Genomic DNA, 24,746 nt, shown 5'->3' on the forward strand with positions numbered 1-24,746 from the left:
TACTTGAGTTGCGAAAACACTTTCAGTTTGCATTTGTGACTATGCTGGGCAGGTGTCTATCACGTTAGTGTCCTTGTGCGGGAGCATTGTTTACCATCGTTTTGTTTCTGTTCTACAGTGAGATAACGTTTTTTGAAATTGTGTTGTTAGGTTTAGGTTATATTAGATAGGATTTGTTATTTCGGCACGGTTAAGGGGGGGCGGTAACAAACAGTAGACATAAAAAGGAACTGAGTCTTTTACAGGGTTATGTAGTCCAGCTGACTCCTTATATAGATGAGGAAACGGAGACCCAAAGCAGTTAAGCAACTGGCCTCAGGACACAAGTGTTAATATTATCTCCCGATCTCGTCAGAATTTCAGTTTCAACTTTAAAAATTGGAAAGGGAGAGAAGTTATGTGGTAATGTATGTGACGAGCCCGAGCTATTTGAATTCTGGCAGAAGACCCTTTGAGGGATGGTGAAAAAACCGCGTATTATTTGTCAGTCCGAGGGTTAGAAGAGAGGGGAACAGCGTTTAAAAGAAGCACGTATACGCGGCTTCTCACTTAAAGCCAGGGATCTATTAGTCAAGACATTTTCTTCTATTTAAGGGCCTGTGGCACTCAAGCAAGACTAGGGGTGGCTTGCTTCGGAGGGGGCTAAAGAAGGGGTTCCTCCTACGGCAGAAACCCATTTCCTCCCATTCCTCATCCACCGCAGTGGCCTGAGGGTCATCCCCACCCCAAGCCGATAACGCCTTAGCATTTCCTCCCGCAGGCCTTGACTGAGCCCAGCCACAGACAGTGCCCACTCCCTAGGAAAGCCGTTTGCAAGCCTCAGGGTCCCCTAGCTTTGGGGGAAGCAGCGCACTGGAGGCCACTGGCCCTGAGCCGCTGAACGCCCCGCGGGAGGAAACTAAGGGGTTAATGTAGCCGTTGTTCCCACGGACGGCCGGGGACTCGGGGTCCCGGGAGGGTACGCTAGCGACGGCTCAAGTTCAGCGCTTGATTGTCTCATTGTTTCCTCACCGCGGGTGGGGGGGGGGGGTGGAGCGCGAGGAGCGCGCTCGCGTCAGGAGGGTGGATCAGGAGGGGCTATTGCGTTCCTAGGCGGCGCCCCTGCTGCCTAGGCAACCGCGCAGTTAAGTGTCCCGCCACCAGCACAGGTCCCCCAGATCCCGACCACAGCTCCGGTCACCATTCCGCCCTCCTTCCTCCTCCTCCTCCCCCTTTTCCGCTTCTTCCCTCCTCCTTTGCCCCTCTTTCCCCTTAGGTCCTCTCTCCCCCCTCCTCCCCCCGCACTCCGTGCACTCAATTCAGGCCAAGGTTTGCTCCACAAAATGGCCACCGAGAGCGACACCTGCGGCCACGTGACCCGCCGTCCTCCCGGCTTCGGGCTTTTTTTCGCCTAACTCCCGATTTCAAGGAGGCCGCCCATGGAAGAACGAGGGCTGACTACTTCGGAGAAATCTCCCGACATCTCCAAGTCCAAGGACTGAGAGAAATGAGCGAGTGCGCAGTTGAAAGGAACAGCAAAAACTAGGGGCATAAGGAGATAAAAGGGAAAGAAGCCTAGGTTAAATCTTAAGACCTCCTAGCAGGCGCAAAAGGGGACACGACGAGTTATCGCGAGATCTCAAGAACTCAAAGACTTAGTCTAGGGTATTAGCGGAGGACAGGAGAACTGAAGCTCAGGCGAACTAGGGCAGCATTTGGCGCTCTGAGCTCCAAGGTAGGACGAAGAGCCAGGGATGGGACTGCTGAGGAAATCACGCGAGGTTTGGACTAAACGAACGCGCAGTAGCTAGGCAGAAGTCACAGCAGCAGGAGGGGTTCGGGTGTGAGAGGGAGGGGCTACGTCTTACGTGCTGACGTAGGAGCCCTTCGAGTGGGTATATTAGATCGGTGGCCGCGCCGTGCGTTCCAGAGCCGCAGTTCTCCCGTGAGAGGGCCATTGCGGTGAACCAAACACACTCGCTTAGCAGCGGAAGACTCCGAGTTCTCGGTACTCTTCAGGGATGAGTCATGTGGCGGTGGAAAATGCGCTCGGGCTGGACCAGCAGGTGAGGTGCAAGGAGCCTACCGGGGTGGTTGCTGGACCTAACTTGGCTTATGGCGCAGCGCTAACTGGCACGCTTAGTTCCCATCTCCTGCATACTTCGGGCTGGCCAGTGTCAGTGATTTGGGGCTATGGAGGAACGGGGAGGTGGTAGGAATGCTGGTTATGGCTATCGCTCGGGCCGGGGCCCCGGCTTGGCCCGCGGTATTGTCCCCGGGCCGAGCACAATGGCGGCTTTTGTGTGTGCGTGCGCAGGCGGGCGGAGGGGGAGGGGGTGCGCGCGCTCTCGCGGAGACGCGCACGCGCGAACCTAGACTGGTTTGTGACCCATGGGTGGTGGGGGGGAGGTGAGTGGCGCGGCAGTGCGCGAATGGGGACCCTTTTGGCCTCGAGGGCTTTCGATTCTCTTTGCGCTCGCAGCCTGGATTCCTGTCCCAGAGACCCTGCGGCGTTCGTGTGTGTGTGTGCGTGCGCGTGTGTCCGCGCGCGGCAGCAGCGGTGTGTGTGCGCCCGTGTGAGCAGGAGGGACGCAGCCCTGGAATGTGGAAGGGGGCAGCGCGGGGGGTGGCCTTCTCTGGGGGTAATGGCGGCGGCCTTCTTTGTGTGGGGCTGGGTGGCTGGGTGGCGCTGCGGCCCACTAGCGGGAGAGAGCGGGTCCCGGGCCGGCGTGGGCCTGGAAAGAAGGATGGAATGGACATCTTGTTCCTCCCGGGCTTCCTTCCGCAGGCCTTTTTGCTCGAGCCCGGTTTCCGCAGGGGCCATCGCACGCTGGGTGCCGCGGCCGCTGAGGCCGCGTTTCCGGAGTGGAAAGTTTTGTGACGCAGAAGATTCGGGGAGGAGTGGGGGGAAGGGGGGGGGGAGTGGGTCTCTGCGTGCGCGGTAGCGCTGGGCTCTAGATAGAGATTGGACGCGGCGGGGAGACATCCGGGAGGTTAGAGACCTGGAGTGGCCCCTTTTCCTTACTTGCTCCACATAGTGAGTGGCGCTTTAGCCGAGGGCCGCGCGTTGTTTTGGGTGGTACCACGGGTTGTATGACTGTTCCCGTGTTAGTGACGTTTGATCCAGGAATCGGCCGCAGGAAAAATACCCGGAATGTAGTTTGGGGGAAATAAACAGTTTTGTTGTTGACTTGTTGCTGCCTGTGGAGTGAGATTGTGAAATAGGTTAGAGCTCTGGGTCTGTCATCTTAACCGGAATCCTCTCTTCTAAGGGTTTGGGGGTAGATTAACGGAGGATGGGCTTCGGTGGCAGAAAGTCTGGATCCTTCTGCAGTAGAGGCACCATGCTACAGATAAGCTTTTCGGTGGGATGTTTGGAGACCTTTAAGTAAACTTTTGCTTACCCCAAACTCCAGAACAATCCTGAAACGAAGTTTAGTGACACAAATTGATGGATTTTTAACGTAGTCGTGTGTAATATATTTTTGCAGATTTAACGATCTGTTTCTTGTTCCTTGTCAATAAATGGAGCGTTTTTTTCTTCCATTAATGAATTGTATTAAATCCTTCAAATTGCTGATACGTCATATGTTGAATGAAGCACATAGAAAATCTGTTGTCAACAGCACAGGCTATCCCCATTTTTAACATTTTGTATATAGGTGGTGCCAATTTAAAAAGATTATAGGCAGGAATGAGTCTTATTTAAATTTGTGATATAATTCAAAAAGTATGTAGACTCGTTAGAATTAAGCAGCAAGCAAATTGAAAACAAAATTGCAACAATGTAATCCTAACAGTTTACAGTATCCTGCTTTATGGTTCATGTTGCCAAGTGTAAAATTAATAACAAAACTTACACTGTAACAAGTGCAAAAAGAGTTGTTCCTCTTGTGCTTTAAAGTATCAGTCTCTTGAATAACAGAAAGCATGGCCGTGTTTTTGCTAATGCAAATTATGGAAGCGAGGTGCCTAAAAGTCTTGTACTTACTTTCTTTTTTTTATTAAGATTTAGCATCTCCTTCCAATTTTCAGTGACTCCATTGATGGTGCTTACAATTTGACAGTATCAATTTTGAGCTTTTAACAGAAGATTTATACTACTTTTGCAAACAGGTGGCATCAGTACTGTGTGATGTCTTTTGTGGCTTTCTTAAAAGTTTTTTGACAGGTGTAGTTTTTTTCCCCGGATATTGCTTGCAAGTACTTCCTGGTCACTACAGAATGTGATGAACATAGCAGGGCTTTTTGTGGAATGTTGAGGCTTTGAGCTTCTAGTGTAAGGGGGTGAGTAGAAATCGAGATTAAAGACAGTGAAATGTGTCCTACTGTTTAAAAGCATTCAATGCCAGTTATGCCATTTACGTCCAAAGTCTTCTGAGCTTAATCTCAATCTTAAAAATGGGAGAATAAATAGGTGGTACCTACTTCACAGAGGTTTGTTTTTGTTTTTTTTTTTAAGTTTGTTTATTTTGAGAGAGAGTATGGGAGGGGCAGAGAGGGGGAGAAAGAATCCCAAGCCAACTCGGCACTGTCACAGTGCACAGTCCGATGCAGGGCTTGAACCTTGAGATCATGACCATCCAGGTGCCCCCACAGAGTTGTTCATCAGAGTGCTACCCTAATTAAAAATACTTGTGCAATACTTAGGGATAAAAAACTAAGAAATGGTCAATTAAAATTTTGTTCTGTTTTTCAGGTGTGCTCTATAGGTTCAAAGTAATTCCAAGTAGAAAGTTGGTGGTATTAGGAACATTTATCAAATATGATGGGAGTAAAAATAAATCGTTTTCCTATTTGACATTTTAAAATAATTTTAATTTCTTGGAGCTTTTACTTTAGAAAATGTTACAGGGAAAATTCACTTTGAATTGAATCACTTAAATTTTGACCCAGTTTCTACTGGATAACACCAGCATGTTAGTGTGCTGCTTTCCATAGTATAAGCAGTTTGTGCTATTTTCTGTTTGCTTAGAATTTTACAGTTTTCAAAACGCATTCTTCGTTAAAACTCTTATTAAGAGTTTCACATCAGCTCCATGAAGCAGGCAGGGCAACTAGTGCTAGTCAATGCTACAGAGAAGGACTAGTTTTCTCTTCATAATATTTCAGCACACGGGCAGCTAACCATTTAACTCTCTTCTCCTAGTTTGCTGGCCTAGACCTGAACTCTTCAGATAATCAGAGTGGAGGAAGTACAGCAAGCAGTAAGTAAATCATTTTATGGATTACTTGAATATTAGAGCTTTAATAACTTAATGTTCCATTGGACTTATTTTAAAGCTTAAGAGTTTCCCTTCCAGTTTTTACTGTGTAGAGTTACTACGTAGTCAGTGTTAAGTAAAATTATGTAGTGTACTTAGTGATCACTCTTAAAGCATTGTGGCCTTTGGGTAATAATAAAAGGGACTCATTTTCTGAATAAAAATAATCATTAAAAAGAACTTGATACAACACAAATTACCTTTGGAAGAATTTGATTATGTCCATTATGAATCTTGACCCCGCTTAGAGGTAGTGGGCATGGGTTTATCCCTATTAGAGTGAATCTACCAGAATTAAATTCAATAAAAGAAATATTCTTTTTTTTTTTTAAGTTTATTTTGAGAGAGAAAAGCACAAGTGGGGGAGGGGCAGAGAGAGAGCTAGAATCAATCCCTAGCAGGCTCCTCACTGTCAGCACAGAGCCGGATGTGGGGCTCAACTCCCGAGCTGGAGTTGGACGCTTAACTGACTGAGCCCCAATAAAGGGAACGTTCTTGTTCATCAGCTATAGCTAACCCTTTCCTGTGAGGAACATGAGACTTACTGATAGAACAAAGCTATACCGGATCTTGAAGTGGTGGTTAGGATTTTAAATGCTGAATTGTATCATTGTCTGGGAAAGAAGTTAGATATAAAAGTTTTATTTCATTTTATTTTTTCAGAGAGTTGTTTTGTTTTGTTTGAAACTTGTTAGAGATTAGTATTAAGGTGTAGGGATTTATTATTTGGCAGTAGACCTGCTTTGGGTCCCTTCAGGATCGATCTCTTCCTATTAACTCCCACCAAAAAAAGAGGGAGGGGGCAAATGGGTACAGGCTGTAGGGTCTGAAAGCGTTTTTTCATTGTGTTACGTGGTAAAGGATGTGACCTCATTTTTAGGGAAGAAAGGCCTCTGGGCACAAAGTTGCTTGGTATTTTTTAGATTTGACTTTATTTGTCATGCTAAAGATCTCTTACGAGTTGATCATCCTGATAGAGATCTTTAATATTTAGTTCAACCCAAAAGTGGAAGAGACAGTTAAATTGCAGATTTATTAGTAATAAAGCAGGTTGACTTTCTTTTACTTGGTGGATATACATTATTTGCTTTTGCTTCTCATCCATTATCTAGGCTGTATTTCTTGCCTGCAGACTTCTGTAAGCAACAGCAGTTGACTGTAGACTCTGGCAAGCCCCAAATTAAAACTCTCAATTCCTTGAAATCATTTCCCCATTGCAACTTACCAGGTTAGAAACAAAAAAGCCTCTTAGTGGCTAATTGCAGGATTTATTACATAGCAGTTTTAGGTTGTTACAGTTATACTTTCGTTGTAACTATTGCTGACAGTTCTCAAATAGTAGCAGGCCTTTAAAAAAAATTGTGTTGTATTAACCACTAGTAGCAAGTTATATTTGTGGATTTCAATGATTAGGTTCCAAGTCAAATTTTTATTTACCAAACTTTTTTCCTCCTCCCCTCCCCTTTTAAAGTTCTTAAAAGGCAATAACCCATTTAAAATAAAAGTAGACTCATCCCCCTCCCCCATTTCCAAGTAAGTCAGACTGGTAGGCTAGATACTAAATTTTTTTTCTAGGACCTTTTTTTACATTTTTTAAAAAAGCTTTATTTCTTTATTTAGAGAAAGTGTGGGGAGGGGAGGGGCAGAGAGAGAGAGACCATCCCAAACAGGCTCTGCACCATGAGTGCAGAGCCCGACACAAGGCTTGAACCCATGAACCATGAGGTCATGACCTCAGCGGAAACCAAGAGTTGGATACATAACCAACTGAGCCACTCAGGTGCCCCCAGGACCGTTTTTTTAATAGTGCAAATTTTGGTAAAAAGCTTTAAGTTTTGGCATTTAATTTTATATTCTTTCTTTTAGAAGGACGCTATATTCCTCCTCACTTAAGGAACAGAGAAGCTACTAAAGGTAAGTCTTGTGAGCAACTTGGTAGACCTAATTCTTGTTGTTTAGAAGTCAGAGCCTAGGGAAAAATGAGGCACTTTGGGAAGTCTGTGAACATTGTGCTCTCCTGTGCCTCTGTCAGAATTGGTTCAAATTATTAGGACTTACTCTGAAAAAACTCCTCTAAAGTCACACAGTGGAAAATTCTCTATTTCCTATGTCAGATTCCTCTGGCCAAGGGCATGGTTTTGTACAGTTTACTAGTGTTGTACTTTGTAATCTGTGTTTGTAATCATTGATATCATGATTTCAATTTGAAAAAGGTGAGTGGGTGTCCTACTGTGTAAACCAAACTGCACAGTAATAACCCAGTTATTTCTGTTTTGCAGAGCTGTCAAAAGAAAGATGTGTTATTGCAGATTAGGTAACAGATTATAGCATTGGGCATGCTCCCAGTAAGTTGGGAGTGAGTCTCTGGTTTCATCTCCTTGCCCTTAAGTGCTTCATTTGAAAAGTTTTGTCTAAAATGTATCACAACGCCTGGTCTTTTCTGGTTGTGTTTGTAATGTCATAACTAGTGGATACCTCATTATGGGACAATTGTTTGGGTGCTGTATATTCTGTGAAATAGGTGATCTGAGATTTGGAGGAAAAGTGAAGGTTTGGAAAACTATTTAAAGGTCAAGAAGAAGAAAGATAAAGAAGGCAGAATTGGAAGGGTGCAGAAGTCCACAGGAGCATGTGATTTGCTATCATTCCTCCATGTGCATATGCAGTCTATATATATTAGCTTCACTGTCCCTGGCAATACATGTATATAAAATCTGTATTATAATTTCGTAACTATCATATCATTTTTCTTAGTTACCTGCAGAGTTTGTCTTTATTGTCATGGGTTCTCATTCTAGTGTTCTAGCTGAAACTGGCCCCCATGTATATTTAGTGCTTTTCCCTCTTCATTGCAGTGACAGATCAAAGGGAAGGGGCAGTATCACAGACCTTTCAGAACTGAAAGGGCTGTTAGAAATCTAATTCGACTCTATTGCTTGCTGAGGTGTTGATCACCTGGCTGGCGGCTAATGGTAGAGGCTTAAGGCTGAAGGAAAGTAACTTAACTTTTAAACGTTTAATCTGTTTAATTTATTCGTCTTTAAACCCTCTACCTCTTGGGCTAATTTACACCTTTCTCATTCCCTCTTACTGAATGTTTATAGTTTGTACCCTAGGAATCTGTCCACACTAACAGTGTAGGGATGAAGATTTTCCTCGTATTCCTGATTCTTGTCTGTATTTCATGCGAATGGAGCATTGTACTACTTTTTACTATTGAAATTGGAAAATAATGTATTAAATCAGGTAATCTGACACCTTTAGGAATGTCTTAAATATCACCTCTGAGAAACACTGAAACAATAACTGTTTCCCAGTAAACTTGTTCATGCCTATAAAACGAATGGATTTAATTGTGGTGGTCATATAACTATACCATAATCATTGTTTATAGGCAAAGCTATTGACCTTTTTAGAGGTGGTATTCATTTAGAACATTTTTAGACTGTTAAGTTGCTTGGTTTAGTGCACAGTATTTTCCAGTGGAGAAAATCTAAAAAATTCTGTGTGCCATTGTAAACCAGCTCTAAATCTTGGTTCTCTTCTAGTACCATGATAGGAATATTTCCATTGTCCTTTTAGTTCACAGAGATAAGATAAAATTAGTGGAGGGCTTCAAATTCAGAAACCTAGGTATTGTAAATTTCTATTTAATACAATAAAATGGGTTTGCTTTTTTTTATTGAAGGATTCTACGATAAAGACAGTTCAGGGTGGAGTTCTAGTAAAGATAAGGATGCATACAGCAGTTTTGGATCTCGTAGTGATTCACGAGGGAAGTCTAGTTTCTTTAGTGATCGTGGAAGTGGATCAAGGGGAAGGTATGTGATTTTTATTGATCTTTTCACCTTGTGTATATGAAATTTAGGAATTGGTCTTTATTTTGGTAAATGCTTGTTCTTGTACTCTTACTATGAAGCATGATGCTTTTTTTCCCCCTTAACAGACCCCCTATTTGGATGTGTTAATAAGCATTATATCTGTGTAATCGTGTTTTCTTAGCTGTAAGAGGTCTTAGAACTAAGTTGAATTTGTTCCATAGAAATTAGAGGAGAATAAGAACATGCCCCTGGACATAATGAAATCAGTTATTTTTGTAATTAATCTAGCTTTATTTATATTTAAAGCAGTAAGTTTATTTAGTGAATGGCCTAATTTGGTTGAGATTTTTGTGGGTATTCTTTATGACAATTTTAAACACCTTATATCTTTGATTACACAAGTGGTGAACTGACCTCATGCGCCTAATAGCTGTGGTTAGTCCTGTGTGTCCTGATTTTTCGCAAACAGGCCTAAAACTAAAAACATCTTAATTCAGGTAAGGATTATTTTCTACCTTTTATCCACAGTCTGTCACACAGGTGAATTGATTGTCCTTTTAAATGACATCCTAGTTGTAACTGGGACAATTGATATTTGGTGTGCTATTTTTCCTACCACTAAAATGTATTTGGATGAGAACTTTAAATGAAAGTACAAGTTATGTGCTGATACCAAATATTTAAGACTTGGTTCTTAATTTCAGCGTGTATGAGGCCTGTGTAGGCTGTATAATTTTATAGAAATCAAGGATACTTCCTTTAGAAAGTAAAGCTATGTAAATGGTACATTTGATGTGATTAATTAGAGGACCTTATTTGTCAAATAAAAGTGAGCCGTGATGAGTCATTCAGCTTCTCTCCAAGTACGGTTCTAGAGTAGTGACAGTAATCTGATAATGGTTAAATGATTCTGATTAGTTTCTTATGCTGTTCAGGTTTGATGATCGTGGACGGAGTGACTATGACGGCATTGGCAGCCGTGGTGACAGAAGTGGCTTTGGCAAATTTGAACGTGGTGGAAATAGTCGCTGGTGTGACAAATCAGATGAAGATGATTGGTCAAAACCACTCCCACCAAGTGAACGCTTGGAACAGTAAGTTTTTGAAACGTATGTTAATTGTGATAAAGCCTCATTAGCTAATATAACAAACTTAACCAATCTTGATTTCAGGGAACTCTTTTCTGGAGGAAACACTGGGATTAACTTTGAGAAATATGATGACATTCCAGTTGAGGCAACAGGCAACAACTGTCCTCCACACATTGAAAGTGTAAGTATTTTTGCTTGACTTTTTAAGAAGTGTAAATCTTCTCACAGCACATCAAAATAAGGTGGGCTTTCAAAAAGCAAATATAGATCATACCTACTTGAATAATCCTTGAGTTACATTAAAAACCTGCCTGATTGATTTGTGGAATGTTAAGTGTCACCATTACTAATAATTAGAAATAGAAAATGCGTCAAATGTAGGAGGACCCCAGACTTCTTCAGTGTAGATTAAGCCTGGAGGACTGGTTTTCTTCAAAATATAATGTAGTTTTATTTAAAGCAGCTATAAAGTACAAATCAGGTGTTAGGGTTTTTCCTCCCTGTTATTGTATTAGTGTAAAACAAAAATGGCTCCAGGATAGCATTTCTAGCAATTTAACCCCATTGAATTTCTTGACAGTTCAGTGATGTTGAGATGGGAGAAATTATTATGGGAAACATTGAGCTTACTCGTTATACTCGCCCAACTCCAGTACAAAAGCATGCTATTCCTATTATCAAAGAGAAAAGAGACTTGATGGCTTGTGCCCAAACAGGTAAGTCTACTTAATAAAAGTAAAAAGTTATAAAGAATAACTTAATTGGGATTACCCTTGTACAACTAGTACCAAAAAAACCACATGGGATATCTAAGTTTCATGGGGAAGTTTGAGTCCTAGACATAGCCTAACTGGTATATTTTGATACAGGTATGGAGTAGTTGGCTGGTATTTCTTGTCTTACAGACCTTTGGATTTTGTTATCTTTAGTGTTCCCATTAGGGCATCTTGGGGAGGCCTATAGAAAGCCCTCAGCCTGTTAACTGTTGCAACAGGGTTAGATTATTGTCATTGCAATGGTGGGAAATTAGCACTATAACATTTTTTTTTTAAGTTTATTAATTTAGAGAGGGAGAGGACACGAACAGGGGAGGGTTGGAGAGAGAGGGAGAGAATCCTAAGCAGGCTCCTCACTGTCAGTGCAGAGCTCGATGTGGGGCTCGAACTCCCAAATCGTGAGATCAGTAAGAATTGTAAGATCAGAATAGTCTGTGATCCATAGGAATGTGGCCAAGGGAAAGAAAGGTACCTTCATGGTAAAGAAGCACTTCCCACTTTTTGGGAATGGGGATGGTTTATAGCCTCTAAATTGAGCACAAGTTTTGCTGTGTCTGTAAGTTTGACCAATTTGAAGGAGGGTGGCAACTGCCCCCCCCCCCCCATTAAAAATAAATATAATTATCTGATATCTTTGCTTCCTTATGGAAGAGTGAAAATTTCATCCTTTGTACACCAGAATATATACAGTATGTCTGTATATATGTGTTACAAATTGAAATTGACATCATTTTTGAGGGAAAATTTCTGTTCTTTTTACAAACGCAAATAAGTGAACACTACATTGTTATTGATCAGAGTTTGGTATACTTTCTCTGTAAGGAAGCAAAATAAACATTTTTGGTTTTTATGGGCCACGTAGTCTCTGTTGCCAATCTACTCGTTTCTGCTGTCATAGTGTGAAAGCACCTGTAGATCCCGTGTAAGTTATTGGGCGTGGTTGTATTCCAATAAAGCTTTATTTACAAAGATACATAGGACCTTAGTTTGCTGACTTCTGTTACAGATGGGTCAAAGAAGTCATTTCTTGGTATTTTTAACTTAGCTGTTTTTAGAAAATTTATTGGGGTATAAAGTAAAACCACTAATTAGTAATAGGGCAGTTAAAAAACCGTCCTCTACCAATATTTATTCAAAAATAATAAGCAGTCCTTCTCTGAATATGCTTTCTCTTAAACAGGGTCTGGAAAAACTGCAGCATTTCTTTTGCCCATCTTGAGTCAGATTTATTCAGATGGTCCAGGCGAAGCTTTGAGGGCCATGAAGGTAAATATTTGTTATGTGGGACATTTATACTTTTAAGTAAGTTTTATGGCCAACTTGGGGCTTAACCTCACTACCCTGAAATCAAGAGCTGTACACTGTAGTGACTGAACCTGCCAGGCTCCCCGAAATGTACCATTATTGTAGAACTTTGTAGATAGCTGTTGAGAACTTTCTAAATGGCACATCTACTTATTCCAAATTATTTAATGAAAAACAGTTTTCAAGTGTAATCTGTAAACTACAGAAGGGAATTATGTCGTAATGGACCTTTAAAAGAGGATGTTAAGAGTTGAACTTTTAAATTATTTTTTAGGAAAATGGAAGGTATGGGCGTCGCAAACAGTACCCAATCTCCTTGGTATTAGCACCAACCAGAGAATTGGCAGTACAGATCTATGAGGAAGCTAGAAAAGTAAGTACACATTTCAGGGATTTTTAGCTTTCTCGTTGATTCTATTGAACTGTTTTAGGACTATGAAAAAGTGTTGGCCTTGAAATTGTAAAAATTTCTTTGCTTGTAGTTTTCATACCGATCTAGAGTTCGACCTTGCGTGGTTTATGGTGGTGCTGATATTGGTCAGCAGATTCGAGACTTAGAGCGTGGATGCCACTTGTTAGTAGCTACTCCAGGACGTCTAGTAGATATGATGGAAAGAGGAAAGATTGGATTGGACTTCTGCAAGTATGTTAATTTTTAAATGCATAAAATGTAATATCTTTTAAATTACTGGCCATTCATTTTGTAGTACTTACCAGCATTGTTTAAATTTTAAGATCCAGAAGTGATTCATTTTAGCCCTCTTTTATGAGATGCTGATTGTAGTTTTAATGTTGATAAATTGGTGACCTTTTAGTAGAGGCTGAGAATGATTGGACTGGGACGGAGTCAGAAGTAGTAAGAGCTAGTTTTGCTGTGTGCTTGTGAATGATTTGTTTTGTGGCACAAGTCCTGTGCTTTGTCTCGTGTACGTGTGTTAAATCTGCAGTGTGAGGAATTTAACCATCAGTGAATATATGATTGTATATAGAAAACAGCTGTACTAAAACTATCTTTTCTTCTCAAATTCTAAACTGAATATTTTTATGACAGATACTTGGTGTTAGATGAAGCTGATCGGATGTTGGATATGGGGTTTGAACCTCAGATACGTAGAATAGTTGAACAAGATACCATGCCTCCAAAGGGAGTTCGTCACACTATGATGTTTAGTGCTACTTTCCCTAAGGAAATACAGGTACTGTGTGATGCTGCAAGTTTTATTTACTGAGGAATTTGTTGGTCTCAGTAGATGATGATAATTTTTTCTTTTCAGATGCTTGCTCGTGATTTCTTGGATGAGTATATCTTTTTGGCTGTAGGAAGAGTTGGCTCTACCTCTGAGAACATCACACAGAAAGTTGTTTGGGTGGAAGAGTCTGACAAACGGTCCTTTTTGCTTGATCTTCTGAATGCAACAGGTAAAATTACGAATAATTTTAGTGTCACTCTGGCTCAGGTAATGGGAATCCATTTGGATCACCTTTATTGGTTTTCCTCCCCATTTAAAACATCCCATTAAAAGTATATTTATTTGTCTCTGTTTAGATGTTGACTAAATGTTAAGAGAACTAAGTCCCTATTAAAGACAAATATCTGGTAATTTTTCACAATTAGGCAAGGATTCGCTGACATTAGTGTTTGTGGAGACCAAAAAGGGTGCAGATTCTCTGGAGGATTTCTTGTACCATGAAGGGTATGCTTGTACCAGCATCCACGGAGACCGATCTCAGAGAGACCGAGAAGAGGCTCTTCACCAGTTCCGCTCAGGAAAAAGCCCAATTCTAGTGGCTACAGCCGTATGTATAATACAAGTGTATTTTCAAGTTGCCGCTGTTCAACTTTGGCTTCAAGTGTGCCATGTGTAACAAAAGTTATTTTCTAGGTAGCAGCAAGAGGACTGGACATTTCAAATGTGAAACATGTTATCAATTTTGACTTGCCAAGTGATATTGAGGAGTACGTACATCGCATTGGCCGTACAGGACGTGTAGGAAACCTTGGTAAGTGTTCAGATTGATGGTCTGGTGGTTTTTTCAGTGGGATGTAGCAAAGAACTTTTCAGGATCTTAATTTGAGAACTCTGTTACTAAGGAATGCTGTTAAAATCTATCTTAGCAATAGAAGTGACTTGTGGTCTTTTCAGTGTTCTACTTACTATTCTATGTAGGAAAGTAAGAATACTGTGCTCTTATGGAAGACTTTAATTTATGTACTTTTTGGGACTGGTTTAGGCCTCGCCACCTCATTCTTTAATGAGAGGAACATAAATATTACCAAGGATTTGTTGGATCTTCTTGTTGAAGCTAAACAAGAAGTGCCGTCTTGGTTAGAAAACATGGCTTACGAACACCACTACAAGGGTAGCAGTCGTGGACGGTCTAAGAGGTGAGGCATACGGGTGGCATGTAAAGAATGGGGTGGGTGCTGTGTCCAAAGTTAACTTTTCAAGTACTTAGTGGAACAGGCTTTATTTTCTTCGGTTGCCTGGATCATTTGGGGAAGGGGTGTTAGAAGGGGTTGTCACAAAGTTAACGCCAGCTGTTTATGGGCTACAGTCTTTAAGATCGCATTAGGGAAAACAGGGCTGGATGGGGAATCATTTGAATCGAAAAATCAGAAATTGACCATCGGGAGGTTTTAACAAGAACTGGCTTGTCTGGTGGGATCTCCTCTTCCTTCGAACCACCAGCACATTCTGTCGTTGCAGTAGTAGATTCAGCGGAGGCTTCGGTGCCCGAGACTATCGACAAAGCAGCGGGGCCAGCAGTTCCAGCTTCAGCAGCAGCCGCGCCAGCAGCAGCCGCAGCGGAGGAGGCGGCCACGGCAGCAGCAGAGGGTTTGGTGGAGGTGATGTTCATTTTTCACCTCCTGTCTTTGGGGAGGGCTTCTTCTTGTAGTCCTCTTTTTTCAAAGCATAGTTAAAAACACTGGAGAAGTTTGGCCCCATAGATTGCTTTTCATAATTTGATGTCAAAGTACTTAAGGAGGGGAATTCATAATTTGATGTCAAAGTACTTAAGGAGGGGAATGGTTGTATTTAACAGTGGATGACTTAATTAATTTCTCTCTTTTTCACATCTCTCATTAGGTGGCTACGGAGGCTTTTATAACAGTGATGGATACGGAGGAAATTATAACTCCCAGGGGGTTGACTGGTGGGGTAACTGAACCTGCTTTACAGCAGGTCACCCTGCCAAACAAGCTAATATGGAAACCACATGTAACTTAGCCAGACTATACCTTGTGTAGCTTCAAGAACTCGCAGTACATTACCAGCTGTGATTCTCCACTGAAATTTTTTTTTTAAGGGAGCTCAAGGTCACATGAAAAGATGAAAGGAACAATCAGCAGCCCTGTTCAGAAGGTGGTTCGAAGACTTCATTGCTGTAGTTTGGATTAACTCCCCTCCCGCCAACCCCCATCCCAAACTGCATTTATAATTTTGTGACTGAGGATCATTTGTTTGTTAATGTACTGTGCCTTTAACTTTAGACAACTTTTTATTTTGATGTCCTGTTGGCTCAGTAATGCTCAAGATATCAATTGTTTTGACAAAATAAATTTACTGAACTTGGGCTAAAATCAAACCTTGGCACACAGGTGTGATACAACTTAACAGGAATCATCGATTCATCCATAAATATTATAAGGAAAAAACTTATGCGGTAGCCTGCATTAGGGCTTTCTGATACTTGCAGATTGGGGGAAAATAAACAACAAACGTCTTGAAGCATATTAACGGAATTAGTTTCTAATGTGGCAAACTGTATTAAGTTAAAGTTCTGATTTGCTCACTCTATCCTGGATAGGTATTTAGAACCTGATAGTCTTTAAACAAGCCATTCCAGTCATGATGAGGTGATGTATGAATACATGCATACATTCAAAGCACTGTTTTCAAAGTTAATGCAAGTAAATACAGCAATTCCTCTTTCAATGTTTAGGCAGATCATTAATTATGAGCTAGCCAAATGTGGGCATATTACAGGGAAAGTTTAAAGGTCTGATAACTTGAAATAGGTTTTTAGGAGAATTCATCTACTTAGACTTTTTAAATGCCTGCCATAAATGAAATTGAAATGGTAGAATGGCTGACCACAGCAATGACCAGCCCTCATTGGGGCCCTGGGTGATTTTTGGTCTAATAACGCATGCTAGTGTTGATGTTTTTTGGTCAAGAGGGTATGAACAGGAAGAATTAATGCAGCAGGCTTTATTTTAAATGCCGATTCACATTACTCTGTTCAAGCTGCGTTGAGATGTTAAACTGGCTTACTATAGACTTTGTAAAAATGGCTCCAGAAGAGTAACAAACTGAAATCTTTGAGATCACACAGGTTGGAAATATGTACATAACTGCACAAGGTGTCAATTCTGCTATACAGTGCAGTTGTAGTCAGTTTTAGTTGCATAGGTTTCCATTGTATTTATAGTCTGTTTATGCTAAATCTGGCCAAAGATGAGCATTGTCCACCACTAAAATGCCTCTGCCACTCTGAATTCTGTGCTAATTTTGTGGCCAGAATGCGGTGATCAAAACGCTCAATCTTTTTACAGTGGCATAGGAAGACGGCAAAAATTTCCTAAAGTGCAATAGATTTTCAAGTGTATTGTGCCTTGTTCTAAAACTTTTATTAAGTAGGTGCACTTGACAGTATTGAGGTCATTTGTTATGGTGCTATTTCAATTAGTCTAGGTTTAGGCCCTTGTACATTTTGCCCATAACTTTTTACAAAGTACTTCTTTTATTGCACATTCAGAGAATTTTATATATATGTCTTGTGTGCGTGTCCTTAAACTTCCAATCTTATTTTGTCTCTTGGAGATTGTTGAACGCAGCTTGTCTAGGAAGGGGATGGGACTAGATTCTAAAATTTATTTGGGACCACGGGAATAATAGTTGGGAAGAAAACTATTTGCACACGACAGATTTCTAGATACTTTTTGCTGCTAGTTTTATGTAATATTTATTGAACATTTTGACAAATATTTATTTTTGTAAGCCTAAAAGTGATTCTTTGAAAGTTTAAAGAAACTTGACCAAAAGACAGTACAAAAACACTGGCACTTGAATGTTGAATGTCACCGTATGCGTGAAATTATATATTTCGGGGTAGTGTGAGCTTTTAATGTTAAGTCATATTAAACTCTTAAGTCAAATTAAGCAGACCCGGCATTGGCAGTGTAGCCATAACTTTCTGATGTTAGTAAAAACAAAATTGGCGACTTGAAATTAAATCATGCCAAGGTTTTGATACACTTGTCTTAAGATATTAATGAAACACTTCAAAACACTGATAAGAAGTGTCCAGATTCTCAGATGTTTGTTGCGTGAGTTTTGTTTAGTTGTGTGTATTTTTTTTTTTTTTTCAGTGAATGTCTGGCACATTGCTATCCTCAAACATGTGGTTATCTTTGTTGTATTGGCATATTCAGTGACTTGTACATTCAGCGATAGCATTTGAGCAAGTTTTATCAGCAAGCAATGTTTTCAGTTAATAAGGTTTCAAAAATCACATAAGAATGGATTTAAACTTGCTGAATGTAAAGATTGAACCTCAAGTCACTGTAGCTTTAGTAATTGCTTATTGTATTAGTTTAGATGCTAGCACTGCATGTGCTGTGCATATTCTGATTTTATTAAAATAAAAAGTTGAACTGCACAGTCTCCTTTGTTGTTGTCAATTGTGGTTTATTATTATAGGTGAAAATAAAGTTGTGCTCTTGCCTGAAGAATTGTAAGGTGTAATTTTTTTGGTTTTGCTGTCGAGTGCTAATTTTGAGATGCCTCTTGGGAGACAGAATGACTGATGCCATAAGGATTTGTAATAAAAGGTGAAGGTGAAAAAAAAGATTGCTCTAATGGAAATCTAGGCCGTCCTTACGTGGACGTATTGCATTGTATTGCAAATCAGTTTGTACTTAAACTCAATATGGGTGGGAATCTTTCGTTCTTGGAAGCACTTGATTTGAAGGACATTTAGACGGTGGAAGAATGTTGGGTAAAAGTCAAATGGACTAGTAATCTAAGTGATGGTGAATGCTAAGGGATCCAAAATATTTGGTGGTGGTGGTGGGGGGTGGGGTGCCTGGCTGGCTCAGTTGGTAGAGCATGCGACTCAGGCTCAGGGTTGGGAGTTCAGGCCTCACGTAGGTACGGGAGTGGAGCCTACTTTTTAAAAGTATTTGGGGTTATGATGATAGAGATGTCTGGCATAGCTACCCCCTTACCCCCTTCAGTTTCTTTGCTGGCATCCATTACTGCTGCGGGCAGCTGCTACCAATAACAGACGGTATGTGAACCAGAACTGGATAGGCACTTTGTAAGCAATTAGGTTGAACCATATGAAAGGACTCCTGTTTTGGGGGTCAAACATGGTCAAATGTTGGTAGGTGGCTATGATTAAACCTAAGGAAAGTACTTGATACAGCTTTTTTGAGTTCTTTACGGTATGATGAGCAATTTTTTTCTTTTTTCTTTTTGGTATTGTAAAGAAATACTTGATTCTGGATCGGTATCATTGTTCAGAGTTAGTCATCTCAAAGTAGCAAGACTAAATTTATAGGGCAGAATTTTGAAGCCTAATATGCCATATTAGTTTTGGAGAATGGAAAGAGGGAAGGGAAGTAGGAGTTTAGACAAAAGTGTGGAAAGAGGGGCACCTGGGTGGCTGTCGGTTGACTGTCTTAGGCTCAGATCATGATCTCTCATTTCATGAGTTCAAGCCCCACATCAGGCTTGCTGCTCTAAGTGCGGGGCCCGCTTCAGATCCTCTTTTTCTGCCGCTCCCCCACTTGCACTCTCAAAAGTGTGGAAAGAGGTTATGTTAGGACAGCTAGATGGAAAAGTTAATGGAGTGAAATTGGATTCTAAGGATGGTTCAAAGTCACTGATAAAAGAGGGGTGCGGGCACCTGTGTGGCTCAGTTAAGCGTCCAGCTTCGGCTCAGGTTGTGATCTCATGGTTTGTGAGTTCCAGCCCTGCGTCGGGCTCTGTGCTGACAGCTCAGAGCCTGGGGCCTGCTTCAGATTCTGTGTCTCCCTATCTGCCTTCTCCCACTCGCACTCTGTCTCTTTCAAAAATAAACACACAAAAAAAAGTGAACACAAGCTATCTGGGGGAACTAATTCTTAATTGAGATTATTTCTAGTCTAGCAGTATTAAGATTATAGTAGTCAGGTTTATTTGCATACTATGTTAATTTTTGTAGTTTTTTTTTTAAATTTTTGTAGTTTAAGCGATTTGTTTAAATATATACTTAAATGCTATTGTCACTGTCTGCCTCCCCCACTCATTAATGTTTGGTTTCGGTAATGGTTTGCTCTAACCATCTCTTGGCTGAATTTCAACACCACATAATTTTTTTCAAAAATGACTTCTAGGAACCATGTTTGAAAATTGTTCAGTGTCTGCTTGAACCTATATAATTGTTTTTTTTCTATGACGGGTGGCTTGTTTCCCTTGCCCCTATGCTCCTAAGTGACCTAGTTAGACCGATCACAGACTTACTCTTTGAAGTAACTAAGATATCTGGGTGTTGACACTGGTCTTACCTGCCTTCCCACTGAAAAGCAGAAATTCCATTCACTGCATTTTAGGAATATCTCAGGCTTTTTTCTCTTCTCACTGAACACGATTCCGGATATGTTGAAACCTGCTTTGCTTCGTATCTTGCCCTCATTTCAGTTGATCTATTTTTCAGCATGTTTAGTCTGTTTCTAATGTGGTTTCCTGTATAGTGACTGTTCTCCATTTCTTTCCTCATTTTCGTTGTTGATTCCCACCTCCCCCTTGGGAAAAACTTGACCGAGTTTTCTTCAGGATAATTTTGAAATAGGATTATTTTGACACAGGACACTATGTTTAATTATAGTGTGGAAGAGTAGATCATGACCTGGAAACATGTTTATTATGGGAGAAAACACCATAAAACAGATAAGCACATTAAGAGGAGGAGATGTCTCAAAACAGGTGTTAAACATAGAATTACCACATGACTCAGCAATTTCACTCCTAGGAGAATTCTACCCAGGAAAAACGAAAACAAGCCGACAACTTACTATTTGCATGCGAATGTTCATAGCATTCACAATAACCCAAGAGTGGAAACCACCCAAATGCCAATCAGCTGGTGGAGGGACAAACAAAATGTGTATACATGGAATGGAATGCTGTTTGGCAATAAAAAGAAGGAAGTACTGACGCTATCTCTATCCTCTGGGGACATGACCATATCCCTAATTTCCTTTCCCCTCTTCAAAGGATCATTAGGTGGGCCTGTTAGTGCTGTGATACATGTCTGTATTCTGACTTAAGGTTTTCTGTGGATGTGTGTCCAGTTTCAGTCCTGATTTTATTGTGTTAGCAGGTATAAGTCATGGTTTATAATTTGAGGGTTCCTGTTTTCCTTGTTGCACCAAAGATGACATTTTGCCTTTTTTTTTTTTTAATAGGCTCCATTCCCAACATGAGACTTGAACTCATGACCCTGAGATCAAGAATTGTGTGCTCTACTGACTGGGCTGGCCAGGCACCCCGACATTTAACTTTTTTTTTTAATGTTTATTTATTCTTGAGACAGACAGAGCATGAACAGGGGAGGGGCAGAGAGAGAGGGAGACACAGAATTTGAAACAGGCTCCAGGCCCTGAGCTGCCAGCACAGAGCCCGATGTGGGGCTCGAGCCCACGAACCATGAGATCATGACCTGAGCCAAAGTCGGACCCAGGCGCTCCCTTTTTCACTCTTAATTCTACTCCATACTCACTTAAATTTTCAACAGACCATCTCATTTACCTGACATCAGTGGATTAGTTGAATGCAGAATGGTCTCTGAACCTCCATTCCGGACCCAGTCACCTGATAGGATCTAGTGGGTTATCTGGTAGACATTTGGAGTGCCAAGGTTGATTTAGGGCTCATTGAAAAACCGGTTGGGGTCTGCTGAGTGTTGGGGAATGTAGCTATGAATTCAAACGTACTCCTTGCCCTCTTGGAACCTAGTTTTTCTTTTGTGGCTCCCCAACTTGATGTTGCAACAGAAGAATCTGGGAAATGATTCTATGGCGACTCTCCTAATAGAATCCATCCCTGGGGTTCACTCAGCAATCTGTTTTGCATTTGCTTTTGTTCCTAATTTCCCCAGGCAATTTTGATGCAGCAAGCTTAGGTACGGACTCTGCTGTTCTCTACTTTCTATTATCTGTTCCAAAACTTCCAGTTACCATGATGGTGTTTCAGGTACTTCATAGCAGAAGCATCTCTATATTCCAAATTAAAATAGTTACTGCAATCAAGCTAATGATGGTCTATTAAGTTGGTCCTTTGGTGTGGTACTAGTCTACCTTTGCAGCTTTTAACTTATTTCCCATACCTTATACTGTAGCTGAATATGATGCTATTGTGCAGACACATCCTGCAGTCTGCCTTTGCCTTGGTTTTTGTGCACCCTGTTCCTTCTAACTAGAATTGGGGCTGAAAGTTTAATTTTATAGATAGTACTCAGAATACTGAGCTGCCATTTACAATTATTAACAATGTAGAGAAAATAATTGCTCTAATGGGTTGAGGAAGGAGTAGGTTTCAACTGGCATGGGCAGAATGAGCTCAACTATTTGGAAAATATGTAGAAAACTAGAAGGAAATCTGCAAAAATAGTGACAGTTCTTGTTTCTGGTTGAAATGAAATGATTTTCTGCTGCTTCATAATTTCCTGTACTGAGCAAATTTTGTACAATTATATTTTCTAACAAAACATAAGTTTTTAATTGTTTTAGTCTGAGATGATTATAAATTCACAGGAAGTTGTGAAATAGTACAGAGAGATCATGTGTACCTTTCACGCAGTTTCCCCTGTTAGTAACATCTGGCATAACTAGTACATCAAAACCAGGAAATTGACATTGGTACAATCCACAGACCTCATCCAGACTTCACCAGTTTTGTGTGTGCCGTGTGTGTGTGTGTGTGTGTGTGTGTGTGTGTTTCTATGCAGTTTTACTACATGTTGATTTCTATAGCAACTTCCAAAGAACTGTTCTATCACCACAGTCTCCCTCGTGTTACCTCTTTATAGTCACACCTGCCCCCCACCCCTTCCTGCTTCTCCACCCTGTCACTAACCCCTGGCAACCGCTCATCTGTTTTCCATTTCTAAAATGTCATTTCAAAATTGTTAACATAAATGGAACTGTGCAGTATGTGACCTTTTGAGATTGGCTTGTTGTCACTCAGCAGAATGTCCTTGAGAGCTGTCCAAGTTGTTGCAAATAGTTTGTTTCTTTACTGCTGAGTGGTATGGATGTTCCATAGTTTTGTTTATTCAGTCGTTGAAGGATAGTTGGCTTATTTCCAGTTTTTGACCATTACAAATCAAGGTTGCTATGAACATTCATGTACAGATTTTTGTGTGGACATAAGTTTTCATTTTTCTGGCATAAATGCAATTGTTGGATCACATGGTAAGTATATGTTTACTTTAAGAACCTGCTAACCCATTTTCCTGAGTGGCTATACCATTTTACATTCCCACCAGCGATGCACGAGAGGTCCAGTTTCTGTGCATCCTCACCAGCGTTTGGTATTGTCATATTTTTATTTTGGCTGTTCTAATTGGTGCACGGTGGCATCTCATTGTGGTCTTAATCTGCATTTCCCTATGGGCTAGTGATGTTGAACTTCTTTTCATGTACTTATATGCCATCCTTATATTCTCTTTGGTAAAATAAATGTTTGTGTCTGTGACCCCTTGTAAAATAATTGATTATTTTTTACTGCTGAGGTTTCTTTTAAGTTATTGAAGTAAAGTTGACATACAATGTTACATTAGTTTCGGGGATTTGACAATTCTGGACATTCACAGTGCTCACCACAGTAAGTGTAGTTACCCTTTGTCACCATACAAAGTTATTACAACATTACAACAGTATTCCCTAATGCTGTTACTTTTCATCCCTATGATTTATTTATTTTATAACTCTAAGTTTGTACCTCTTAATCCCCTTCACCTATTTCCTTCATTCCCCCCAACTCCCTCCCCTCTGGCAACCAGTAGATCTCTGTATTTAGGAGTCTGTTTCTGTTCGTTTGTTTGCTTTGTACTGCTGAGTTTTGAGAGTTTTCTATATATTCTAGGTACAAGTCCTTTATCAGATGTATGATTTGCAAATATCTTTTCCTGGTCTGTAGCTTGTCTATTTATCTTCTTTTTATTATTATTTTATTTTAATTCCAATGTAATTAACATGCAGCATTATTTTAATGTCAGGTGTACAATATAACGATTCAACACTTGCAGTGCTCATCAAGGTAAGTGTACTCTTGGGATGTCTGGCTGGCTCAGTCAGAAAAACATGTGACTCTTGATCTCAGGGTCATGAGTTCGAGCCCCATGTTGGGTGCAGAAATTACTTTAAAAAAAAAAAAGGTAAGTGTACTCTTAATCCCCATCACCTATTTCACCCATCCCTCTTCCCACCTCCTCCCTGTTAATCCTCATTTGGTTTGTCTTTCTTTTTTTCCCCTTTGTTTGTTTTGCTTCTTATATTCCACATAGGAGTGAAATCATATAGTATTTGTCTTTATTTGACTGGCTTATTTGACTTAGCATAATACACTCTGGTTCCATCCATGTTGTTGCAAATGGCAAGATTTCATTCTTTTTTATGGCTGAATAATATTCCTTTGTATATACCACTTCTTTATCCACTCATCTATTAATGGACACTCAGCTTATTTTTGTTCTTAACTGGGTCTTTTGCAGAGCAAACATTTAAATTTTTTAAAAGTTTTTATTTATTTTGATAGAGAGCATAAGGGGGGAGGAGCAGAGAGAAGGAGAGAGAATCCCAAGCAGGCTCTGTCCTGAGCCCAACGAGGGGCTTCAACTCATGAACCGTGAAATCATGACCTGAGCTGAGATCAAGAGTCAGATTCTTGGGGCACCTAGGTGGCTCAGTCAGTTGGGCATCTGACTTTGGCTCAGGTCATGATCTCACGGTTCGAGAGTTCGAACCCTGCATCGGGCTCTGTGCTGATAGCTCAGAGCCTGGAGCCTGCTTCAGATTCTGTGTCTCCTTTTCTCTCTGCCCCTCCCCCATTTGCACTCTATTGCTGTCTCTCTCAAAAATAAACATTAAAAAAAACATAAAAAAAACATTAAAAAAAAAGAGTCAGACTCAACTTACTGAGTCACCCAGGCACACCCATTTTTAATTTTTTAAAAACATTTTAAATTTTGGGGTGCCTGAGTGGCTCAGTTGGTTAAGCGTCCAACTTTGGTTCAGGTCATGACTCACAGCTTTTGAGTTTGAGCACCGTGTCAGGCTTTCTGCTGTCAGCACAGAGCCTGCTTTATATCCTCTGTCCCCCACTCTCTCTGCTCCTCCCTCACTTGCACTCTGTCTCTCTCTCAAAACAAAACAAAAAATTCATTAATTAAAAAAAAATTTTAAGTTTGATGCAATCCAATCACCAATGTTTCCTTTTGTGGATTGTGATTTTGGTGTCA

General features: G+C 40.7%; 1 protein-coding gene across 3 annotated transcripts; it reads left to right on the forward strand.

The window, feature by feature from the left end:
- Nucleotides 1-1,180: 1,180 nt before the first annotated feature.
- DDX3X (DEAD-box helicase 3 X-linked) lies at nt 1,181-17,900 on the forward strand. Of its 3 annotated transcripts, none has more exons than XM_058714774.1 (17): nt 1,181-2,045; nt 5,129-5,186; nt 7,110-7,157; nt 8,932-9,064; nt 10,000-10,158; nt 10,237-10,336; nt 10,736-10,871; nt 12,112-12,197; nt 12,511-12,609; nt 12,719-12,879; nt 13,288-13,432; nt 13,511-13,655; nt 13,852-14,033; nt 14,120-14,237; nt 14,469-14,622; nt 14,927-15,084; nt 15,326-17,900. In XM_058714774.1, the coding sequence occupies exons 1-17, from the start codon at nt 2,001-2,003 to the stop codon at nt 15,403-15,405; spliced, it is 2,007 nt and encodes a 668-aa protein (XP_058570757.1). In that variant the 5' UTR covers nt 1,181-2,000; the 3' UTR covers nt 15,406-17,900. The 3 variants fall into 3 exon arrangements, with proteins under 3 accessions (XP_058570757.1, XP_058570759.1, XP_058570758.1); XM_058714776.1 differs by having other exon boundaries at nt 1,182-2,045; nt 14,948-15,084; XM_058714775.1 differs by having other exon boundaries at nt 1,183-2,045; nt 14,945-15,084.
- The last annotated feature ends 6,846 nt before the right edge of the window (nt 17,901-24,746 follow it).

This window comes from Neofelis nebulosa, chromosome X, assembly GCF_028018385.1.
Source record: "Neofelis nebulosa isolate mNeoNeb1 chromosome X, mNeoNeb1.pri, whole genome shotgun sequence".
NCBI lineage: Eukaryota > Metazoa > Chordata > Mammalia > Carnivora > Felidae > Neofelis > Neofelis nebulosa.